The sequence below is a fragment of the Lutra lutra genome, chromosome 5, assembly GCF_902655055.1.
Source record: "Lutra lutra chromosome 5, mLutLut1.2, whole genome shotgun sequence".
NCBI classification, from domain to species: domain Eukaryota; kingdom Metazoa; phylum Chordata; class Mammalia; order Carnivora; family Mustelidae; genus Lutra; species Lutra lutra.
Genome location: NC_062282.1, coordinates 49,353,112 through 49,377,586, shown reverse-complemented (window position 1 = coordinate 49,377,586; position 24,475 = coordinate 49,353,112). Strand labels below are relative to the sequence as shown.

Below are 24,475 nucleotides of genomic sequence, written 5' to 3'. Positions count from 1 at the left end.
AGTACACAGGATCTCATCAGTTGATTCTGATATGATAATACTGCCATTTTATTTTTTAATTAAGCTTTAAATCTATAATAAGCATTTGAATTACTTCAGGCTTTATTTGTACACATTTATGTAAATATGTTTTTGTAGCAGTGTTTTAGACTTATCTAGGGAATTGACCGGGATCCCATTTCCCCTCCCCAACACATACATATCATTATTCAGATAGCTGGGATAACATTCTGTTGATCCCTGTCAAATAGTCAGGGTATGGAATTTTGGAGTTACTGCTTTTGAAATTCTTTAGCTCAAATAACTGAGGGCTCCATTTAAAAATAATCCCTAGTCTTATTATTTTGCTTCATTTTTAATATCTTTTAGCGACAGTGATGAGGAAAAGAAAGCAAGAAGAGGCCGATCTCCCAAAGGTGAATTCAAAGATGAAGAGGAGACTGTGACGACAAAGCATATCCATATCACACAGGCCACAGAGACCACCACAACCAGACACAAGCGCACAGCAAATCCTTCTAAAACCATTGATCTTGGAGCAGCAGCACATTACACAGGGGACAAAGCAAGTCCAGATCAGAATGCTTCCACTCATACACCTCAGTCTTCACTTAAGGTGGGAAAGGCGTGAGTTTACACACTATATACAGTTTCGTTTTTATAGGTTACTTCTAGAATTACTGCATTAATAGGGTTTGGCATTCCTAGGCCATCATATTGATTATAGATCGTCTGGGCTGTATTACTCAGAGTCAATAATAAGAAATCTCTTTGGGGGAAGAAACCTGTCCAATTGCTGCATGATTGTGTATGCACTTCCTATGAAAAGTAGACGTGACACTTTGGGTTCGTTTGGGAAGGGTGGCAAGTCAGAATTTAGTGCATTTGTTTCCTTCTAGATACCATGACTGGTTGCCAAACACAGTTGAGATTCGCTAAGGAAAACAGGAGTATTTAGAAGTTGCAAGAAATGACAGAAGAGGACCAACTACATATATAGGGGAAATAGTCTCATTTTATATTTCCTATGAAGGGAGGCTTATTTGCCTCATTACTGATCAGTAGCAACACTACTTTCTCCTGCCTTCATTTGTTTTTTTTAATTCACCCTCAGAAATGAAATCCACCTACTAGATAACCTGGCCACAAGCTAATGTCTTGGCGGTCTCCCCAGCTTGTGTTTATCCAGTTCGTGTCTTCGCATCAGAAGTAGCAAGGGGAAAACATTTTTCTTACGTATCCTGCAGATTGTAGTTAACTCTAAAAAGAATGTTTTTCAGAAAATTAAATGTACCCATAGGATATTAACAGTTATTTGTGTCTAAGTTGAGAATCAGAGATGACTAGAGCAGGTTTAGGAAAACAGTAGAAATTTGTTTTCCAAGCTTTATTAAGTTCTGCATGTGTTTTCAGACTTCAGTGCCTAGCAGCAAGTCATCTGGTGACCTTGTTGATCTATTTGATGGCACCAGCCAATCAACAGGTAAGCTTCCACATTGGCTTTTTTCTTTTCAGTAACCTTTGATCTCAGAGTAGTTTTTCAAAATGCCAAATAAAAGATAGAATGAAAAATAAATTTTTTTGCATTGGATTTATTTTTAATAAATTAATGAACCTTGACCGTTATTTGGGAAAATGATTTAATTGCCTAAGGTGAAGAGGAGTGCTTAAATATTTGACCAATAATTCAGTATTATCTCTCTTTCTCCTTAATTTCTTAATGCTGAATGGGTTCCTTTGCTTTCTCTATAAGCAAAATGTACTGCTCTGCCCATTTTATTGCCTTTCCTTAAATCTTAATTCTGGCTGTCAGCATTAGCTGTAGTAGCATTCATTTAAACTTTTTACTCAATTATTCAACAAGTATTTATTGAACCAGACACTGGTCTGCATGCTTGAGGTATACTGCTTAGTGAAACAAAGTTCTTGCCCTCGTGGGAAGGTCAGGTGGAAGAAGTAGTCATTAATCAACGAGTCACAAATAGTTACCTAGTTAAAAACATGAAGAGAGGGGCACCTGGGTGGCTCAGTGGGTTAAGCCGCTGCCTTCGGCTCAGGTCATGATCTCAGGATCCTGGGATCGAGCCCCGCATTGGGCTCTCTGCTCAGCAGGGAGCCTGCTTCCTCCTCTCTCTGCCTGCCTCTCTGCCTGCTTGTGATCTCTCTCTCTGTCAGATAAATAAATAAAATCTTTAAAAAAAAAAAAACAACAACATGATGAGAGCTTTGGAGGAAAGGGGAATTCTATAAAAGTACATAACCACCTACTTGACATATTTTAAGGAGGCCGTAGCAAAACAGTGGACTCTTTACCAAGATTTTCTTAGAGATAGGATTAATGATTTCTTCAGTTAGACTTTCAGTAAATGCCAGATTTGATTTGAGTATTTCCCTGTATATTGGGTTTGTTGTTTTTTTTTTTCCCAAGAAAATTGGCATTTTAGGTTGCATTTGATGATTATGGAGTTCTAATAAAGTCCTATGCTACAAGTCAAAACACCTTAAGAATACAACTTCCGTTTAAAGATGATCTTTCCCAACCTGTTTAAAGTTTATTTCACATTGAAATGTAGATGGTAAGATTGCTATATAATATGCAAAGTAAATCTGTTGTTCCTCGATGTGTGTAGTGATTTTTCAAGTGAATTGTTTTAAAATTCACATTAGTGCTTAAATGGAAGTCTGTGATAGAAAGTACTTTCATTGATAGTGTAGTACATGTAATTAATAGAAAATCTTCTGGTATTTTCTCCTTTTTCCTTGCCCACTATCATAAAATTATTGGATTGGGATTGAACTTCATGAGGCATCTGGTTCAACCAAGTTTCTGAGCTTCTTCAGTTCCTGTTCCCTTTTTTCTGTAACTTTTAAATGTTCTAAAATATTTTGTGAACTCCATTGAACTCTCATGCCCTAGATTACGAAAAACTACATCAGTTGTTAACAGTTTATGTGGTGTCTTTTTGTATGTTTAAAATCCTAACTGTAGGGGCGTTTGTGTGGCCTGTCGGTTAGGTTGTCTGTCTTCAGCTCAGGATCCTGGGATTAAGCCCCACACATCGGGCTCCTTGCTCTGCAGGGAGCCTGCTTCTCCCTCTCCCTCTGCCTGCTGCTCCCCCTGGTTGTGCTCTCTGTCAAATAAATCTTTTAAAAAAATAAATAAAGAGAAAATCTTAACTGTAGTATTAACAGTGTGTAGTCATATAATAAAACATAGTGTCACAGAATATCAACTATTTTGGACTTCCTGGCATGAAATATTAAGGAGCCCCTTTCATGCATCTGTGGAAAGTTTTAATGGAGCAGTCAGAGAAGAATTAACTAGGAAGGTCAGATGAGTGATGTAACTTTTTTCCTCAGTGATACCAAGATTACTCTGAACAGACAGAATTATTAAATCCCTACATGCTTCCTTTGTTTGGCAAGAAACCATTGAGAGCTTTTTCTTCTCCAATGTAAACAGTAGATTGACTAATTAAATAGAAGTAGCAATTAATATTATTACAGTAATTAAGACAGAGTCTGGAATTTTGGAAATTTCTTGCCTTGGCATTTGTTTTATCATAATATTCTCTAAAAACAAACTGAATATAGGTCTACATCAGAATTATTTTTTAAAGTTATCTTCTGCTTGAAACAGTAATGCTTACCCAGTTTGTGTAGAACGCTCTTCAGTCAGTACATAAATTTTGTTTCCCAAATCTCTATTTAAATACTTTAGTAATCTATTTTAAATTGACTTGAGCAGTGGAAAAAATATTATTTAATCTTCGCCACCTACACGTGAAAAAGTCGAAGAATCTACCATATTCGCATTGCTACTTGGTATGCCGTATGGGTGTCATTTACCAGATGTGCCTGTTCTTACAATATTACCATCATGCAAGTAATATGGGCATGAACTATAAACCTAAGCAGATACAGCAGCATCTGCACCTCTCACCAGATAAATACCTCCTCTGAGAATATGCTCAGATTTCCTTTCTTTTTTTTTTTTTTTAAATGTTACTACATCCTTTCTGTTAACATCCTTAAGACTGTGTGTGGTAAAGTCATTGGAGAATAGGTACCAAGTTTTAAAATAAACATGTGAAACCCATTCACCAAGAATCCATCACCACTGTAGTGATGTTCTTTTAAAAGCTATACTCTAAGGATATTCTGGTGGCTTTTACATATAGTACATTTCTAAGTGAACATTTAAAAAAATGAATTAACTTTACAGTATTTAGAAAATAAGCCAGCTAAAACTAGAATCCCCAAAACATCCCATTTCATTTTCTACTGTATCTCACTTTTGTAGAAGTTCACATCGTCTCCTTTGTCCCTTTCTAATTAAGGAATTTAGGTCTTGATTGACCTACTATTCTTTAAGTTATCTCTAGTACAGTAAATGAGGTTGAAGAGAAAATACACCATAGTCAGTACAAATAGAGGGCCATTACCTATCTTGAATTTTTTTTTTTTTTTTTTTTTTAGTTTAAAATGTTTTAAAGATCAAGGTATGTCAAATCCAAAATGTTGATTATGTTTGTATTTGAACTGTTGTCTTGTAGCTATAGTAATCACAAAAGTTAGTTGAGGATATTTACATGACTGTGAGCCACGTGGTTACATACTGAATGCACGGATTATATGTTAGAATTTCCATGGGGTTTTCCTTAGCTTAAGCCAAGTTTACTAAAAATAAAATGTTTTAACATTTTCACTCATTAAAAGGCACGCATGCTCATTTTAGAAATTTGATGGAAAACAAAGTGATTCACTGTGACTTAGATGCATAATTATTTGGGTAAATACTCTTTTTTAAGTACACTTTCTATATATTGAGTCTCAGTATATTAAGCATTTATTAAATGGCAGATCTTTTCCAGACTTTTGATGAGGCTTTTACTTCACTGTGAACTGCTTTTCACCCACGTTCTCCTGACCAATTCCCTATGATTGTTGGTATTCTTTACAGACTGGTAATTGCTTTATATCTTAACATTGTATGGGTATGCTGTAATTTATTTAACCAGACAGTCTCTTATTTTTGGGGTATTAGGTTTTGTTTTGTTTTGTTTTGTTTTCCAAATTTTTCTTTTGGAAAAGTAGTGGAGTAGTATCTTTCAGAACCATCCAGTTTGGTAAGGAGAAAGTAGTATTTCATTTTATTTTGTATTTGTTTGATGCCTGAGTTTGCATACTTTCCTTGTTCTTATAGGCCAGTTGTTCCTTTGTCCATTTCTTTTAGTGGAGCTATTTAGCCTTAGTGTTTTTTATGTAAGCTTCTTACATATATATTAATCTTTGTCATATGTTTATAATTTTTATTACATTTTGTCAGTTCTTTTAATTTTAAATTTGCTAGAATTTTTCTTGCACAGTTCTTTATAATGTAATCTAGATTAAATTCTTTGTTGAAGAACTTTTCATTTGAAGCCTAAGCACTGTCTAGTTCAGCTATATTTTTCCTGTTCACAGTCTTGCTTTGGAAAATACATGTTCCCAGCTGGTGATTGTAAATAACCTCCTTGCTATCCTGAAAAGGCAGATGGAAATGGTTCATTTATAATGACAGTTCTCATGTGGCAATCTTGAAGGATAGGTCTTGTGAAATTTAGCAGTCTTCTACATGCAGCAATTTTTGGTACACTCTTATTTAAATTCCCTTAGATAGAAGTTATCTGGGGAAATGCTTCAGTATAGAAAATTTCTGTTGAATTTGAGGCACTGGTATGAATAACGTCGCACATAGATAAGGATAGTCCCTCCTAGGAGAGGGAAACTTTTCCTAAAAGAAATAAAAGGTTTTAAATTATTGAGATAGTTTGAGATCATTTTCAGATTGAAGATCACATTGTGTAAAACCCAAGGAGAAACATAATCTGTGGCACTTCAGAAGGTTAGAGAAAACTTAAGTCCTTTTCAAGAAAAGGTAGCTTCTATTTGTAAAATACTTATATGTGTTTCCGTTCTTGCAGTATTTAATTGGTTAAGTTGAAATCAAACTTCTATAGTGTGTGTGGAGAGGTATAATATTTGCTGTAGATAAATTATGAATACAATATAATTTCAGTTCAGATGTTAGAAGGTAAAGCAGTAGAATAACAAAGTAGGTAATTATCTGAAATACTAAATCAGGATATGACAAAAATAAAATATCTTAACCTGGTTTGAAGTTATGATCCTATAGTATTCAAGTGCCTTTTTCTACATAGGCACTTAACCCAGACTGGATAAGATTTGAAAATCTTAGCGTAATAAATTACATATTGATGTTTATTCGCTGCTGGATGAAGCAAATTAAAATAATCCCCAATTTTCAAATCCCTTAATGTTCTAGCAGATGATTTAACTGTCATTCTATTACCTAACATTACACTTTGATCAATATTTTTAACATGCAGGAACAATACAGAAGACAAATTTATGAATATAAATAGCAGCAGCTCTTTGCAACATTCATTTCCTTGCTTGTTTTTATTAATACATGTGCTAATTTATATAGTTTAAAAATACAGCTCATTGATCTTTTATGTCCCTCACCACATTTTATCAGATTATGTATCTTTAAAAAAAAGAAAAATAAATTGCTGTGATATCATCCTTTGGCTAACTAGCCAGATGAGCTATAGTGTTGGTAGAAGTTGAGAATCTTGGCCTTGGTGGGAGTTAGGTTAGTTCATGGTGAGTGAGGATATATGAATATGTGCATCTGTAATGAGGTAAAGAAATGAGAAATTTGTTAAGCTTGCTGATATTTGTCTACAGTAAATGTGCATTAAAAAGAAATACCAGGTACACATGTATCAGAAACTGATTTGTTCCTTTTATTACTGCTGGCCATTTATTAAGAAAGGAAGATGGTTCTAGTTTAATTAACCTAGTTGAGTGTAGCAGATGGGGCAGAATGTCTTGCAGTGATAAGACAATTCAGAAATGGCACCAGATGTTGGAATCTGTCCCTGGTGGTATTTGAGTGCAGCCCAGATGTTCCAGTCCCACCTGGCTAGTTTCTAAGCACTGCAGGCTAAGCAGCTGTGATGTAACCTATATAATGTTCGCATAACACTAAAAGCACCATAATTGAACTGCTGCTCTAAACTTCTAAGGTTGTGACTCTCAAGAGGTGAAATCTTTAAGGACAAAGAAAAATAAGAGCAGCTATTTAAGGTTTTAGATCCTTTGGCTACTGCTATTTTGTTGATAACTGAATTGGACAGAAATGGAATATTAAAATTTCATATAATATTGTTCAAATTGTAGGTAAAAGTAAATATTCTTATCCACGTAGTGTTTACAGATAAAAATGTGTATGTGAATGTGCTGTTTGTGCACAGAGATTGATTTGCAACCTTTGGATCTCACCCCTTTAAAAACACCAGTCTAGAAGTAGCAAAAAGCTTCTATTTTTTCATGGATTAAAAGTATTTGCTTGTTCATGGAGTAGATAATAGAAAACAAATAGTCCACCAAAATCATTGCATTCATTTTTTCCTATGTAGATATTAAAACTGATTATTATGCAAATCAGCCTCAAAATTTTTTCCCTTTTTATTTAAAAAAAATTTCAAACCTACAGAAAATTTGCCACATTTTCTTCATCTCTCTCTCTCTAGGTCATTTATTTTTTACTGTATACCATTTGTTTATTGTGTACCATTTGAGAGAAAATTGGAAATAGCCAGGACATTTTGCCCCCAAAATAACTTAAGCATGTATCTTCTTAAAACATGGACATTCTCCTCTATAATCATAATTATCATGCTTGAGAAATTTAACAAAACAGTATTGTCTAATATACAGACCATTTTCAGATTTCCTTGATGTCTCAATTACATCATTTCAGGTTAGCACTTTTTAGAAAAATCCAGGATCCAATCAAGGAATCATGTATTTCATTTACTTATCATGTTTCTTTAGGCTCCTTTAATCTGTAGCAGTCCCAGACTTCTTTGTTTTTTAAAATGTTGACATTGTCTGAAGAGTCTTGAGAGTTGTTTTGCACAGTGTCCCTCAATTTGTAATTTGTCTGATTCATTCCTCATGATTACATTCAGGTTAAATATTTTTGGCTGGAATTCTTAACACAGGTGATGATCTCCTTTCAGTCCCTTGCGTTAAAGTGCCCATGAACACTATTTTATCTGATTATTAGTGGCATTAAATTTGGTCAGCTGTTTAGGTCGATATCTATTGAATTTTTCTATTGTAAAAGTAGCTTCATTCCTTTGTATTTATCAAGTAATCTGTAGGGTGATGTTTGGTGATTATGTGAATATTCCCTAGCAACATTTTACTCAGGTTTTAGCATCCACCAAAGGTTCTTATAAAGAGCGTAATTGATTGGATAAACCACAGGTCCACGCTGTGTTCAGGCAGTGTAACTGAAGGATAACTAACCACAAATGTAGTGTCAGTTACTTACAAGATAAAGAACGTAAGAGTTTGTGGTAGCTTAAAAGGAGCATGGTGATATGAAAACTTAGATCAGCAAGCTAGCTTCTGTGGTAGGTCTGGAGCCTCTAATATTAGGTAATTTTTAAGTATGGTGCTAAAATGGCTTCCTGAAATTGATATCGGTTGTTCTGTGGTTTTAACAATTTAACTTTTCTTCATGCTTAATTTCTAGGAGGATCAGCTGATTTATTTGGAGGATTTGCTGACTTTGGCTCAACTGCTGCATCAGGCAGTTTCTCTTCCCAAGGTATGATAGAGTTTGGCCAGAAATTTAGGGGCAGTGAAAAGGTTATCAAGACCAAACAGTTCCCTCCTCCACCAAATAAGCTTCTTTTTGGTGTTTTACTCCTTATAGTATTTATAATTCCTAAATCCTAAAGAATTTATTCACAAAGGTATTTTATTGGGTCAGTGTCTTAAATGTGCTAAATGAATTAATTTAGTTGTAAACTACTCAGGCAGGCACACCTAAATAAAATTGCCCTCATTTACAAGCAACTCTTATGTAGCGCTTTTTTTTTTGGGGGGGGTGGGGGTGGGATAGTGTGGTGGGGAGTGTGAATAAGTACAAAGTATAATCTCAATTTAGCAGGAAGAATATTATGGTTTATGTTTAGCTTATATGATACGATTCCAAGGACATTGGGATTGGGCAGATTATCTTAATAAAATTCATTTCTTTGTAAATTAGGTATATTAAGAGCACTTCTATAAAACATAACCGAACTACATTTTGACACATCCTTAAATAGAGAGCAATTGAATCTCAGACAAAACTTCCCTCCATGTTAGATGAGAAATTTTAAAATGCCTTTAGTTTATTCTGGTGATCATTTTGCAGTGTATACAGATACCAAATCTTTATGTTGTGTACTTGAAACTAACAATATAGGTTTAAACATCAAGGATTGAGATGAAGCATTTGTCTTTTTTTCCCCATTATGAGTATTTTTACCTTACTGCCTCTGCCATATAGTATGGTAGCTGTTTAACTTCGGAAAAGCTGCTGAGCCTCCAACTTTCTAAAATGAGGAACACCTTTTGACATGGTTCTTTATAAGGATATAAAGTAGTTTCTGTAGAAGTGTATAGAATAGGGACTATGTTATTAAGTGTGCTTTCTTCTTCAAATTGTAGAGGAGTTGGCTATAGTGGTTTTTTGTATAAAATCTTGTCACTCTGAAGTTTGAGAGATAATATGACAATTTAGTTATAAATTTTAAACATGAAGTGAAGCAGGGAGAAAAGGTGTAATTTAGCTGAATTTGTCTTACTCATTTCAAGTAGAGTTAATGCCATTAGATTAATTGAATTAAAATTTATATTTAGTAATATCTGATGTAGTTTTGTCAGGATTTAGGAAGAAAGATACATAGGCTTTAATCATCTGGGGTTATTTTGATAGCCTACTTGTATAAATTCTGTGTATTTCCCAGAAACCAGAATTGTGCAGTACTTAACTTCATTTTGGAAGTATGGTTTTGTCTTCTAAGGGTTAATACCTTACTTTAGGCAAATCAAGTGGAAGATAAACATTACCCTAATTTTGCAGACTGCCTGTATAATTCTTAAAGTTTTTATGTATATAAAGTTGCCTACTATGCAAATAATTAGAATATCTTAATGTTGCTAAGTGATATATCTCTTCATCTGTATGCATGTGATTAATATAACCTGATCACCATTAGGCAAGGGGCTGAAACTGTTGTAACAATGATTAATCTTTTCTGAACAATATATGCCCCACTAGAAATCTCTTCCTCCTATGATTAATCATCTCAGATAAAGTTTTCAGATGGGGCAAAACGTTTTGCCCCAGTTTCCATTTGTACTCTGTTTTATAGATCAAGCATATAGGAAATCAGCATAAAGTTTACCTATATCCAGCAAGTCTTTCTTAAATTACTTTAAATTGTTTAATATATAGAATTAATTGTAAAACTTTAAAATCAGTCTTTTTTGTAAAGAAGGTCAAAGACCTATTTTTTTTTTTTTAAAGATTTTATTTTTATTTATTTGACAGACAGAGATCACAAGTAGGCAGAGAGGCAGGCAGAGAGAGAGAGGAGGAAGCAGGCTCCCCTCTGAGCAGAGAGCCTGATGCGGGGCTCTATCCCAGGACTCTGGGATCATGACCTGAGCCGAAGGCAGAGGCTTTAACCCGCTGAGCCACCCAGGTGCCCCTCAAAGACCTATTTTAATAAAACCCTGAGGTGATGAATATTAGCCCAGTTCTTATATTAAATTGTTGGTAGAACATGGGTTTTCTAAGTGAGTTATTTTCTTTTGAAGGGGCTTACATTATAATATGGTAATAGAGAAATATAATTTTAAAGACTTAATATTAATTGTTCTCTTTAGATATTTAGCATAATGAGACACAGTATTGGAGTGGTTGGTTACCTTATAGACTAGACAAAGTGTATTTCCAAGTTGTAAGTGAACATGGAGTACAAAGAGATGGTGTTAATTAACTTGGAAATACATACTATTCTTTTTCAGATGACCGTTTATATGTAGCTCTTTCTTCACCTTTGCTTTTTCAACTTCTGTTAATTCATATTTATATATTTATTCCTTTCTTAGATTTATTTACTTAGAGTCATGCATAGCCTATTTATTTATTTATTTATTTATTTATTTAAAGATTTTATTTATTTATTTGACAGAGATCACAGGTAGGCAGAGAGGCAGGCAGAGAGAGAGAGAGGAGGAAGCAGGCTCCCTGCCGAGCAGAGAGCCCGATGCGGGGCTCGATCCCAGGATCCTGGGATCATGACCTGAGCCGAAGGCAGAGGCTTTAACCCACTGAGCCACCCAGGCGCCCCATGCATAGCCTATTTAAAGAATTTTTTTCCTTAGTATCAATTGCCTTTATATTTATTATGATCCAAATAGTATATGTATGCAGAATTTTAGAAGCTTGGGCTATACTATTTTATGGCGTACCTAAAGAAAAGAAAATGTAATGCCTTTGGCCCTCCCCTGTGTTTTCACAATTAATCCATAGTAATAATAATAAACCCTAAATGGCACTTAACATATTAAATTCACACACAAAAAAAGTTAATATTCACAACTTAGATTTTTTAAAAAGTGAGACACAGAGAGGGTTATGTAGTTTTCCCAGGGTCACTCATCTAGTAAGGTACAAAATCTATGCTCTTAAACACTATAGTCCATTAATTAACCTATTACCAATTTTTATATTATTGAATGCATTAAATCTTAAACTTCTTATAATTATCTTTGAATGTAATGATAAGAGTTCCTCCTGAGTTCCCCTCTATACCCCAGTTTTTATTTAAATAACTAAATTGAACAGTCCCGTTTGGAGTAAGCACTGTACTAGGGTTATACCATGGCTATCTACAGCCCTTGTGTTGTCAGTGAAAGTGTGGCCAAAAGGGTAAGAACTTCTTACTGAAACTTACTAACCCTACTCTTGATTTTACTGACTTTTTCTTTTCCATGCCTTTCTGTTTTGTTTCTTTATGAGTTTAATTTCATGAATTTGGGATTTTATTTACTTGAGACCATATAAATCATACCTTAATTTCTCTGAACCTTTCCAAATAATGAATGGGTGAAATGAGTTGAATTCTCTGATTTTATTGAGTGTTTCCTCATGTGAAGATTCTCGATCTCCCAACCAAAAGTTTATCCAGTTAAGTTTTCTCACTTTTCAGGGTTTTAGGCTCATCCATAGTTGTTTAGCTGGCAGCATATTTGATGATACGCAAACTTAGGTTGAAGGAAAGTTTTGATTATAATTTCTGTGTATCACCTCAGACCTGCTAAGAGGTGGATTTTTCTTTCCTTTGCCACCTTGTTAACATTTGTGGAATATTCATGAGAAAAATAATGTCCAGGTGGAGATGGTACCTGCAGATGTTAATCTGGATGGACACAGATCAGCTCTAATTTGTTTCAGTTCTGTTGTTTTGCTCTGCGCATTTCAGAAAGTTTCTTACCCTTACTGTTCCCTCTTAGTTACAGCGACAAGTGGGAATGGAGACTTTGGTGACTGGAGTGCCTTCAACCAAGCCCCATCAGGCCCTGGTGCCTCCAGTGGTGAGCTCTTTGGCAGTGCCTCACAGCCAGCTGTGGAACTTGTCAGTGGCTCTCAACCAGCTTTAGGCCCACCTCCAGCTGCCTCAAATTCTTCAGACCTATTTGATCTTATGGGTTCATCCCAGGCAACTATGACATCTTCCCAGAGTATGAATTTCTCTATGATGAGCACTAATACTGTAGGCCTGGGGTTGCCCATGTCAAGATCACAGGTAAGTTGTCTGCTTCCCTTGGAAACTTCGATTTCTAATCTTTGATATTCTGTAACTAATGTAATGGTAGACTTGCGTGAGACAGAAAAAAAAAGCCATACGTAGATGATTTTTGCATATGGCATGTACTTTACACTCTTTCCCCTGGTAGTCATTTGAGTTCTAAAGATCAAGGCCTTCCCACCCATCCTGTAGTCCGTGCAGAGCCAAGCATGATGTCTTGCACAGAGGAGGCAATTGCTAAAAGTTTATTGCATTCATAAACAACTTGGTATTTGGTGTTTAAAAAAAATCTATTTTTAGGAAGGAATAGAGATCACCCATGGCCTATATTCACTTAGTAAAATATCTGTTCCTCAAAGAAATATCACTTACTGGCTGCAAACAGTCGTTAACCAATATAGAAAATCATTCTCTAAAATGACGAATGCTCTTCCCTATTTTGGGCCTGCTCTACATTATGTAATTTTTATATAGGCTCTTCTTTCAGCTCATTTTCATAAAGAAAAGCAACTAAATGGGAGTTTTTTAAATTCACTTTTTTGTTTGTTTGTTTTTTAAGATTTTGTTTATTTATTTGACAGAGATCACAAGTAAGCAGAGAGGCAGGCAGAGAGGGAGGGGGAAGCAGGCTCCCTGCTGAGCAGAGAGCCTGACGACGTGGGGCCTGATCCCAGGACCCTGAGATCATGACCCGAGCCGAAAGCACAGTTAACCCACTGAGCAACCCAGGAGCCCCTAAATTCACTTTTTTACAGTTAAATCTAAATTACCTACTACTAACTTGAATTCAGACAAGCAAGCAAGCACAGTGTTAGAGTACATGTGTCTGAGTTGTACCAGAGTGCTGTTTTTGATTCAGGCAATTCTGAGTATTTTTTATGATGCTAATTACTCATTTTAATGTGTAGATTCTCCCCTTTTGGGTGTTAGGATGGAGGAACAGAAGAAAGAAGCAGAAAGGTGACTGTTCTGTATAACAGAAGTTGGACCTGACACTAAAAAAAAGGACATGAAAGGCACACCAGTGCCATTAAATTGAACTGTGCACCTCTAAACAGGCCCAAACCAGTTTATTCTTTTAGAGTTTCTTTTCATGTGGTCATAAAGCCAGTTTACATATTTGCAGTCTTAATTGCGCTATGTTGTAATTCTTCACATTGGTACCTTTTTAATTATTTTTCCTGTTTCTATTCCCTTTTTTCTGTCCTTTTCATAGTTTTCCTTAGTAACTATGAGGTACCCCTGCTTCTTTCTCTGAATTTTTCCTATTTCTTGAATTGCTCCACATGTATCAAGTTCCACTAATGTTGCTCACTTAAGGCAATGGAAATGTACATGGAGCAGGAAGATGTCAGAAATTATGCAACATAATTTGTTGGTTTTGTAGTTTTTCTTTTTATAACATGGGAAATCATATCCTGAATTCCATCTTGTGATAATAAATTTCCGTTTGTATATTTCCTTAAAGCTGTACTAACCTGAAGTTGGTCGTTCCCTGGGATGGTGGCTTCTAGACTTTGGGTGATGGGAGCGTAATTTTTCATGTAAATATGTTGGGTTTGTTTTCTTTTTTTCCTTTAACGCCAAGTATGATTTTGGGATTCAGAGGAACTTTGGGGGGAAGCTAGTGATTCAGCTTAAAGAACTTAGCCTAGCACTTCTGTGGTTCTTTCTGGTTTCAGGAGTTTCTTACTAAGTCTTGTATATCTGGAGTTATTGTGATTAAATTGCCGTCTGATGACCTTTATAGAGCACATGCTTAATTTTTAGAGCATTTTTCTATTTTCCAGCCTTTGCAAAATGTTAGCACAGTGCTGCAGAAGCCTAATCCTCTCTATAATCAGAATACAGATATGGTCCAGAAACCAGTCAGCAAAACCCTGCCCTCTACTTGGTCTGACCCCAGTGTAAACATCAGCCTAGACAACTTACTACCTGGTATGCAGCCTTCCAAACCCCAGCAACCATCTCTCAATACAATGATTCAACAGCAGAGTAAGTTACTGCAAGACATCTTGATTCTCTGTGCACTTGTAATCTTTACCCTGATGCCAGGACTGGTTCAAGCCATGAAATAAGAATACATGGCACAGACCATACCGAAGGCAACTATGTGATTGCTTAGGATTTTTTCCTGTGATACTTGATAGACATCCCAGCATATTGGATTACTTTGTATTCTGCTCTTGGCGTGATTACATTGAGTGTATTTTGGTGAGTTTGGAGAGTCTGATCACTAAAATAAAAGTCATTGGTGTAGAAAACGTTTTATTTCTAGGTAAATAGGACCAGGAAACAAAGATCATCATAACTCCATAATCCAGGGATAATCACCATTAATTGATATTTCTTTCTGTCTTTTCTGACCACATTTTTAATACTTGAAATTACTGTTTATATTATTCTCTTTCTTGTCGTCGTTATTCTGCATAAAGTTGTCATTTTTCCTGTATTTAATATTCTTAGGGAAAAATGATGTTTAGATATTTATAGTTATCATTATATCAGTGTACAATTTCTTTATTGTTGGTTATTTCTGTTGTTTCTAGCTTTTTCAATTATAAACAACTCCATCGTGATTTTATGTAAATCTTTGTACTTGTGATTTTTTTTCCTTAATGTAATGTTCTAAAAATAAAGTGAGTCAAAGGGTATAAAGTTTTTCAAGGCTTTTGATACACAGTAGCTCCTGACAACTTGTTAGGTTGGATTCAACAATAAATTTTGTTGGAATGATTTTAAAGTGCCTCGTGTTTTCCCCCAGCCCACTCTTTGTTTCTACGTCTGTGGGAAACCAGAGTTAACAGCCACAAGCTATTTTTCTAGAACAAATAGTGTGAGTTAATTGACTGACTTTGTAAAATCACTGTAAAGGAATTTTATTAGGGCTTTAAAGTTTTGATGGTCAGGAATATTGTATTATTACTCTGCTGGATCTAATGTAAAGTTGTTTTGTTTTTTTCCTTCTGGTAGATATGCAACAGCCTATGAATGTGATGACCCAAAGCTTTGGAGCTGTGAACCTCAGTTCTCCATCAAACATAATTCCTGTCCGGCCCCAAACTAACCCTTTGATGGGGGGACCCATGCCTATGAGCATGCCCAGTGTGATGACTGGCACCATGGGAATAGCGCCTCTTGGAAACACTCCAATGATGAACCAGAGCATGATGGGCATGAACATGAACATGGGGATGTCAGCTGCTGGGATGGGCCTCACAGGCACAATGGGAATGGGCATGCCCAACTTAGCCATGACTTCTGGAACTGTGCAACCCAAGCAAGATGCCTTTGCAAATTTTGCCAACTTTAGCAAATGAGAAATGGTAAAGGAGCAGATTGAATGAAGGATTTTTAGTGGTGAAGATAGGTGATGTTGGGATGGAAAATGCTAATCAACTCCCGTTTCTTTTATTAATTAGTTAAAATAAACCTACATAAAGAACCAAAAAAGGCTGTTTTATAAAAGTGAAATATCTAGTATTTCAGATGACCAGGCAAGGGCACTTCAGATGAGGCAGTCAAAATTCTTTTTCCCAGTGAGAATAGACCACTCGTGGGGTAGTGAGACCTTGAAAGCCTTTATAAATTGAAGAGCCCATTTTAACATCATGATTTGTGGGAAGACTGGAATAGGGCTGAATAAATGTGTTTGAATCTCTAATTTTATACTTTTCTTTTCCTGAGGAACTTGATTTTTCTGTCCCTGAATCGCCTTGTCATAATTGGGTCTGTTCCTTTTACTACCACTCTTGAGTCCATAAATGAAATCATTAAAGTTGGATGATCAGTTTTTTATAAAAATATATATTTTTGTCCAAAAAAAGGCATACATATGTGATTATGGCTAAATCAAAGGTAACTGGAATGTATATACTTTTGCTAATGTTCCAGCAACTCTGCTATTCCTATTATACTATTCCAAATTTTTATTATAACGAAACCTCTTCAAGCGACTTGTGATAGCTATGGGACTTTTCCCATATCTTCTGCTATAATTATCCTTTGCAGAACGAGGAAAAAATATTTTTTTTTCAGGACTGCTCTCTGGTTTCCTTTAAAAGAAAAAAAACAATCCTCCAGTATTTTTGTTTGTTTTTAGCAGTCATTATTTACAATTTGCAGTGGTTAACTTGGCAAGGCTTCCTTCCGTGTTTATCCCTGTAGCCACCACTTCTTAGGAACAGTCGAAAGAGAAAAATATTTATTTTTATTTTTTTGTTGTCTTTTAAAAAATTGAAAAGGTAAAAATTCATTAAAACCTTAAGTTAAATATAAATGTTAGAACTCAACAATGTTGGCTTTTAGATTTTATACAGTATTCGTTTGGTTTTGGTTTTGAGTGTATATAATACGCCGTTAGCAGTATGGTTCCAATAGAGAGGAGTTAAATATATATTATTAAAGGAGACCTGTAGCAGTCAAAAGATTTTATTGATTTAATGGCAAATAAAGGAAATTAATTAAAATGTTTTCATTTTTCCTGCTGTAATTCTGCATTAAGCTCACATGAAAATCATGATCCTAGAGTTTGGAATGCACAATTAATTGTTTCACCCTCAAGCTGGGAATATTTTTAAAAATAAATACTATAATATAGGTATCAAATTATTACCTCCCCACTTTGTGTTGAAATCTTTTTTTATTAAACTGATAAAACTTTGTTTCCATTGTATTCATAATGTTCTGTTACATAACATTAAAATGTTCATTAAAATCAACGTTGAACTGCTTTTTCTTTCATTCTGTTAGACATTTGAAACCGTTTGGGGAAAAAATAATTATAATTTGGGCAAAGTAATTTTTATAAATAATTTAAAATTATTTAATGACTTCTCTATTCTTTCCTCTCAGACTCTGCTGTTAGGAATTAAAAATGAAGTAGCAGAGATATCCTGACCCACTCCATTCTTGCTAATGTTCCATCTACAACATTTCTAATTAGGCAGAAATTCATGTACTTCAGCTAAGTGGTAATGAAAAGTGATTCATTTGCTGAATAAGAGATGAGAGGGAGTGTAATTAGCTGACTGTGGTTTTTAATCTTTCAACAATTCAATGTGTTTAAATTAGTTTCAAAGAATAGGAGCTTTCAAGTGTTGTTACTTCAGAACAGTCAACCCAGACTCCGGTGGCAGCATGGAGAATATCTTCACTGATATTTAAAACCTGTCCTCTTAAGTGAATTTTTTCATGAAACTGAGAGTCTAGCATCACCTTTTCAAATACATACGGTTCTTGGAGGAATTAAATATTTTGTTTCTAAACTTTTGTGTTGAAAAGTTCTTTTCTAATAAAATTAAGATTTATCTGTAAAGCATTTTCTGTACTATGCCTCCTTCCTGTGTTTTGTCTCTGAAGAGGGAAGGGAGCCAGCCCTGTCTCGCGCACCTCAGCCTACAGTTCGGTGTCCGTTTCTTTGTTTCAGAGCCCTTGAAAGGAAAGAATTGCCTCATTAAGGAGTCCGCGAGTCCAGTGACTGACTTCTGGAAGAGTTACTAAGTGATACTTCACAGTTATCAAAGAAAGGTCTAAATACCCCCAAATGATTTGGAGTTGGCAAGACAATACTCTAAATAGTCTGCTGGGCTCCCTTCTGCCCGATCCTATGCCCCTTCACCCTTTTACCAGCTTCTGCCTAATGTTTTGGTTTTTTGTTTTGGTTGTGTGTGTGTGTTGCTGGGGGAGAAGGACATAGTTACTGTTCTCAAAATGTACAGGTGACTCTCCACTGCCGCACCAGATTTCATTGTTTTCCCTTTTGAAGTTGTTTTTTTTTAACCTCTCTGACAAAACCTTCAGGAACCACAAATGTTCTCGAATGGGACTCTGGGTGTTTACTTTTTTTGTTTATGATAAATTGTCTCAATGATACCCATAATGTTGGGTTTGGGGTAGTCAGTAACTTGAGGCCTGTAGTTACTTTCTCAAATATTTATGAAGCAAATATTTATATGTAGCAATATAAAGCTAACTGTCCTAAGCACAGAACACCCAGTAAATTGGCTTTGTGTTTCAACTCTCCTGGGAGACAGCATTGCACTGGGGAAAGTCCATGAACTCGGAAGCAGATCTATGCCCATTTCAACTATGCACACTATCTCTGTGAACTGATCAATTTATCTGACTTCTCTGGGCCTTAAATGAATGAAATAGGGAAGTGATGGATAAATAATGATGTGTCAGATCTACTGGGATGGACATAAACACAAAATATTTCTCTGCCTCCCATTTTTATTTTTTATAAACGTGCTCACCTATCAAGGCTACATGCCAGTCACTGCTCAAGAATTCACATGCACGCCGTTCATGCAGCAAACCCAAAAGTTGATATTCCGGTTGTATTCCTAAAAGCAGTATGTAGGTAAAATCTTAGAGACTGATACGCAGTTGATTTCTTAGGGCTTTCCTGTCTGCCCGAGTTTAATTCCAATCTCAGACAAGGAAGTTGTAAATGAGCTATTTTGTGAATGTACTGACTCACTTCTACTTAACCACATTAGTGCAGATGTGAGGGAGAAAACTATGAAGATGGTATGGGATTTGCCACAAAAATAACCCTCATTAGAATGTTCCTAGCTTTTAGCAGGCGGCGAGATCTCAACTTTTCTATTGACTTCGTGCAGTTTTGTTGACTAAGATGTTGCTATTCTTACATCCAGATAAGCAATCAGATATAAAGACTGGAAAAAAAAATCCATGAAAAGTTTTTTTTTTAACTTTTACTTATTATGGCCTTAATTCTTGTGTGTCGTGTGTGTGTGTGTGTGTGTGTGTGTGTGTGTGTGTGTGTGTGTATCTTCTTAGTAATGGCAACCTTGCTAAGCATTGTTCCTCACAGACAATAGGTAGCCCCTGGCACCTCTTCGCACTGCACTTGCTTACAATGGGTGGGGGAATCAGCAACCAACCAATTCCGATGCTTAGCCTCCCAGGGATTTTGGAGGGATTTGAAATTCCTGATGGGCAAACATGGGTTTTATTTGTTACTCTTTAAAAGAAAAGTCGTTGAGCACCTGGGTGGCTCAGTGGGTTGAGCCTCTGCCTTCGGCTCAGGTAATGATCTCAGGGTCCTGGGATAGCGTCCCGCATCCAGCTCTCTGCTTGGCAGGGAGCCTGCTTCCTCCTCTCTCTGCCTGTCTCTCTGCCTACTTGTGATTTCTCTGTCAAATAAATAAAATTTTTAAAAATAATAATAAGATAAATGTCATTACTTGAAATAATTGAGTCCTGGACTGAAACCCTGCGTTTTTTCTCCATCTGATTTTTCTTAACTATGCATCTTGCAGCTGTGTTCTTTAAGTGCTCCAAGCACGCTCCGCCATTTTATTCTGAGTGCTTAGAGTTAGTATATGTAGCAATTTGGTCTCAGAACCCCCTTTACACCTTAAAAATTATTGAGAACCTCAAAGAACTTTAATGTTTATGTGGGTCATAGCAATATTTACTGTATTTGAAATAAAAACTGAACCTTAAAAATACTGATTTTTACAGTAACCTCATTACCTGTCAAGTTATGATTTTTTTAAGAGTGAGTATGAGCAGGGGTGGCGAGCCAGAGATGGAGAGAGAATCTTAAGTAGGCTCCCTGTGGCATGCGTATGTAGGGCTGGATCCTGTGACCCTGAGATCATGACCTGAGCTGAAAACAAGAGTCAGATGCTAACCAACTGAGCCACCCAGGGGCTCTGTCAAATTATAATTTCAAATTATAATAAATAAAATTTTAAAACTTCCAAAATAAAAATCTATGAGAAGAGTAGCAATTTTTTTAAACATTTTTGAAAATCTCTTTATTACCTCCCTTAATAGAATATAGCTGAATTAAATTCTTCTGCATTCAGTCTGCTGTGCTATGTTGTTTTGGTGGAAATACATGAAAAAAGTCTGGCCTAAGGGATATGAGGTTGGAAAGTGTGGGAATTTGCTCAGGGCTCCCTAGTGGTCCTCAGGCCACATCGCTGTCTATTGAGAATTAAAAGGTGAGATTATTTCATAGTAACTATCCATTTGCTTGATTTATTGTCTCTAAGGTAATCTGCTTGACGTACAAAGAATTTGGTTTTGTTCTTCACTTCAGTCACAGGCAGAATGACTGTCACATGAAATCTCTCTGGATACTGAGTACTAGAACTCTGTGACATCAGTGTTTGCTCAGCTTTTGAGCTTGTTTCTTCTGATACAAAGTGCATATTTCCTCGCTTTTAATGAAGAAGTGAGTTTCTTACCCACGTTGGGTTTTTTAGAAAATCTTGAACTGAGAGACAGTGTTGAGTGCTTGGTGTGTTGTAAACCTTTTAAGTCTCCCTTTCTGCCCTTTGAGAAGAGCATAAAACGGGTCAAACCTGAAGACCTCTGACTTGTTTCCGAGGGGGCCTGGCAAGGTTGTATACTGTGTTCTCTGACAAACACTTCACAGAAGCCTAAGACTATAGAAATCGTGCACCCACAGTGATAGTGTTCCTGATGCGCCTGGATAAATCTGATCTCCCGAACTGGGGGAATCCAGCAAAGTTTCCATCCATTCATGAAATGGCAGGAGCAAGCTCTGTACTGGGCACCTTCACCTTATAAACATCAACTCCCTTCATTCTCATAAGCTAGAGAAGAATGACTTCCCTCTGATAGATACAGAACAGGGATGTCCGAAACTAGTTAAATGTAACTTTGCGAAGATTGTTATGCAGGGTCCCAGAAAGGGAGACTCTCAATTTTCAGTTAACTGATCGGCAAAGTCAGCCCCCAGGTAGTACGTTTGGCAGAGTTTTTGCCACAGAAAGAGAAGGAAATCCTTGGCAGGACTCCCTCTCGGAAATTTTGGAAATCGGTATATAATGGGCACAGAATCAGCTTCTCTTAATGAAGCATTGAAGATGTGATCTTTCACGTCTGGTGATTCATAAATCAGTTTCATTAAACTACTTTCTAAAATTCAGTTAAAATATTAGGTAGTAGTCTGGGTCCTAGTATTCCTATTTTTCATGGTATTTTTACTTCACAGTTAATAAAAAAATAAAAGGAACAATAGCAAAACAGTCAATGATAAAAATACAGAATGTCTAAACCCTCCTAGCTAGGAAACAAGACTGTAATATGGCCATGGGCCACTACCTGAATTTTATTCCATGTGTTTATTCCTACTTTTTTTAAAATATTGATTGATTGATTTACTTATTTATTTGAGAGAGAGAGAGAGCACGCCTGGGAGCAGGGCGAGGGGCAGAGGGGGAGATGAGAGAGAATCTCAAGCAGGATCCCTGCTGAGCACAGAGCCAGAGGAGGGGCTGGATCCCACACAATGAGATCAGGACCTGAGCCGAAACCAAGAATCAGACAATAAACTGACTGAGCCACCCGGGCGCCCCCGCTCCTCCTCCTTAGGTGCCTGCTGCCGGCACTACCTCAAGTTCTGCGCGGTGGTGACTGCAACTGAACCTACCCATCAGGTCAGCACGCGGCAGTGTGCGCGTCTGAGTGTTCTGAAGGAGACGGTCAAGTGGCTCTTACACAAAAATTGACGGAGAGGCCTAATCTAGGCAGGGGAATTCAGGAAGGCCTCTCTGAGAAGGGAGCTTTTATACAGAGATCAGCAGAACTTGAACCAGACATGTGAAGACTCCCAAGTGGGGGAAAAAAAAGAAAACCCATCAGAAGCTTAGTGGCTGTGGCGGGAGGTCCATGTAAAAGAAAAACTGAGGAGATAGATGAGGATAGAGAATCGTCGATATTTAGGATGCTGAGGTAGTAATTACTTCACTCTCCTCCAAAGTTCCTCAGACGGGATTATGCCCATCCAAGATGGTATATTCTGAAGGCCTCGAGTGCTGTCCTACCCATGGTTGTCACAGAGCTCACTTCGAAAAACTTGAGGGGAAGATTACATGGAAATAGTTTGATGTTTACTGTCCAACCTGAAATACATCAGTAGTTGATATGCATATAAGGATGGTACAATGGGGCCACTTATAAATACAAACTAACTCTTTCTTTTTTTAAAGATTTTATTTATTTATTTATTTGACAGAGATCACGAGTCAGCAGAGAGGCAGGCAGAGATTTGGGGTGGGGGGTGAAGCAGGCTCCCCACCGAGCAGAGAGCCCGATGTGGAACTCGATCCCAGGACCCTGAGATCATGACCTGAGCGGAAGGCAGAGGCTTAACCCACTGAGCCACCCAGGCGCCCTAAACTGACTCTTTCAAGTAGTAATAACATGTATTTGCATATTATAGTTTACAGGGTGGAGTCACCTCATTTCCTCCTTGATCTTCACAGTCACCCTAAGCTAAGCTAAGAAGGTAAGACCGTCATTGACCCCTCATTGTGGATGAGGAAACTGGCTCCAGGAAAGCAAAGTAGTTAGTGAAGTCAGGTCTCTCAGGACAGGTCTTTGAAATCCAAATCTAGTTCTAGTCCACTATCCCTTAGTTCTCCTCTATTAATATATCAGACCTCTTAATTTAAAGATTGTACCTGCCATTCAGATCGTCAGGTTTTTCTTGCCATTTCCTTGATCTCTTACCACATTGTCCCAAGTGCCATGTAAAACTCCACATAGGGTAGACAGCTAGGAAATGGTTGTTAAATAATATGTTTTTAAAGTAAGCACTGAATGTTTATGAAATCTATTTGCATTTTCTAAAGGTCACCAGCAGGAGAGGAGCCACAGAGCAAATAAAAACTCATCTCTTCTGAAAAGTAAACCTTTTGTTTGTTTTGTAGAAATGGTGATATGACTTAGCGTAAGACATTAGCCAAATCAGATGCAGAAAATTCCAGCAGGCTTGGAGCAGTATGGCACAAAGTCCCCTCAAGGAATCAGAAGAGATGTTAAGAGCAAACTGCAGGAAAGGTGGATGGCCTTGGATTGCTTGTTTAAGAAATCCATTTCAAAAAGTGCACAGCAATGTTTTTTAAAGATTGTGTGCTCTTGGCAATTTTTTATTTGCTCCTGTGATTCTTGCATTTGAGAAACAGAATTGAGATGCTCAGCTACCAAATAAAACTAGAAATGGGATTTCCAGATTTAAGGTGTTCTTAAGGGAATATTTGAATTGACATCTTTAGAGTAAGTTTTTATTTATTTATTTTTAATATTTTTTTAAAGGGCATTTAGAAACACGTGGCTTTTTTTTAAAAGGGCATTTAGAAACGTGGCGATTTGAAAACTAGTTTGCCTGAAGTTGAATTATTTTTTATATAGAAAAAATAGTAGCTTTAACAGGAAATATCAAATGAAGTGTACACAAAGTTGAGATGACTGAATGGCTAAAAAACCATTTCTCAAGTCATCTTTTACAGGAAAGTGATAAGATTAAATAAATGTTAAAGTATATCTAATTTTAGTAAATATACTAGCTTTACCAACGTCATCTTTTGCCTGTAATGAGCCAAGGAAGTGATGCTGTAGCTGAAAATTTTTCAGTCGTTGAGAACTTTCCACATACTTTTTAGTCCCTCCAACATGGGAGTGTTTGTATGTATGTCTCCACACAGAACAGTATCTGTCTCTATATAAATATATAATAAAGGTTGGCTCTTAAATACTGTCTCTTCACCAAATTTTTTAGATGTCCCAAGAGTTCTCAGATTTGAATGATAAAAAGGGTGCCATAAGGTACCGCTTTAGTAATTAACTGGTTCCTTAATAAGTCCTCAATTACTTTGTTTCATGATAAGGAAAAAAAAATGTTCCAAGACAGAGTTACATTCGACATCTGGGAACCTCCTAACAGCTGGCTA

General features: G+C 36.4%; 1 protein-coding gene across 2 annotated transcripts in view; it reads left to right on the top strand.

Moving 5' to 3' along the window:
- Window positions 1-16,923, top strand: part of CLINT1 (clathrin interactor 1) — a 60,457-nt gene extending 43,534 nt beyond the window's left edge. The window contains exons 7-12 of one of the 2 annotated variants that reach the window (XM_047729901.1): window positions 370-616; window positions 1,414-1,483; window positions 8,618-8,692; window positions 12,439-12,731; window positions 14,579-14,729; window positions 15,708-16,923. In XM_047729901.1, coding sequence (XP_047585857.1) covers window positions 370-616; window positions 1,414-1,483; window positions 8,618-8,692; window positions 12,439-12,731; window positions 14,579-14,729; window positions 15,708-16,054 — 1,183 coding nt within the window. In that variant the 3' untranslated portion in view covers window positions 16,055-16,923. Of the gene's footprint in view, window positions 1-369; window positions 617-1,413; window positions 1,484-8,617; window positions 8,693-12,438; window positions 12,732-14,524; window positions 14,730-15,707 lie in introns of both variants that reach the window. The other variant, XM_047729900.1, reaches the window with a different exon arrangement.
- The last annotated feature ends 7,552 nt before the right edge of the window (window positions 16,924-24,475 follow it).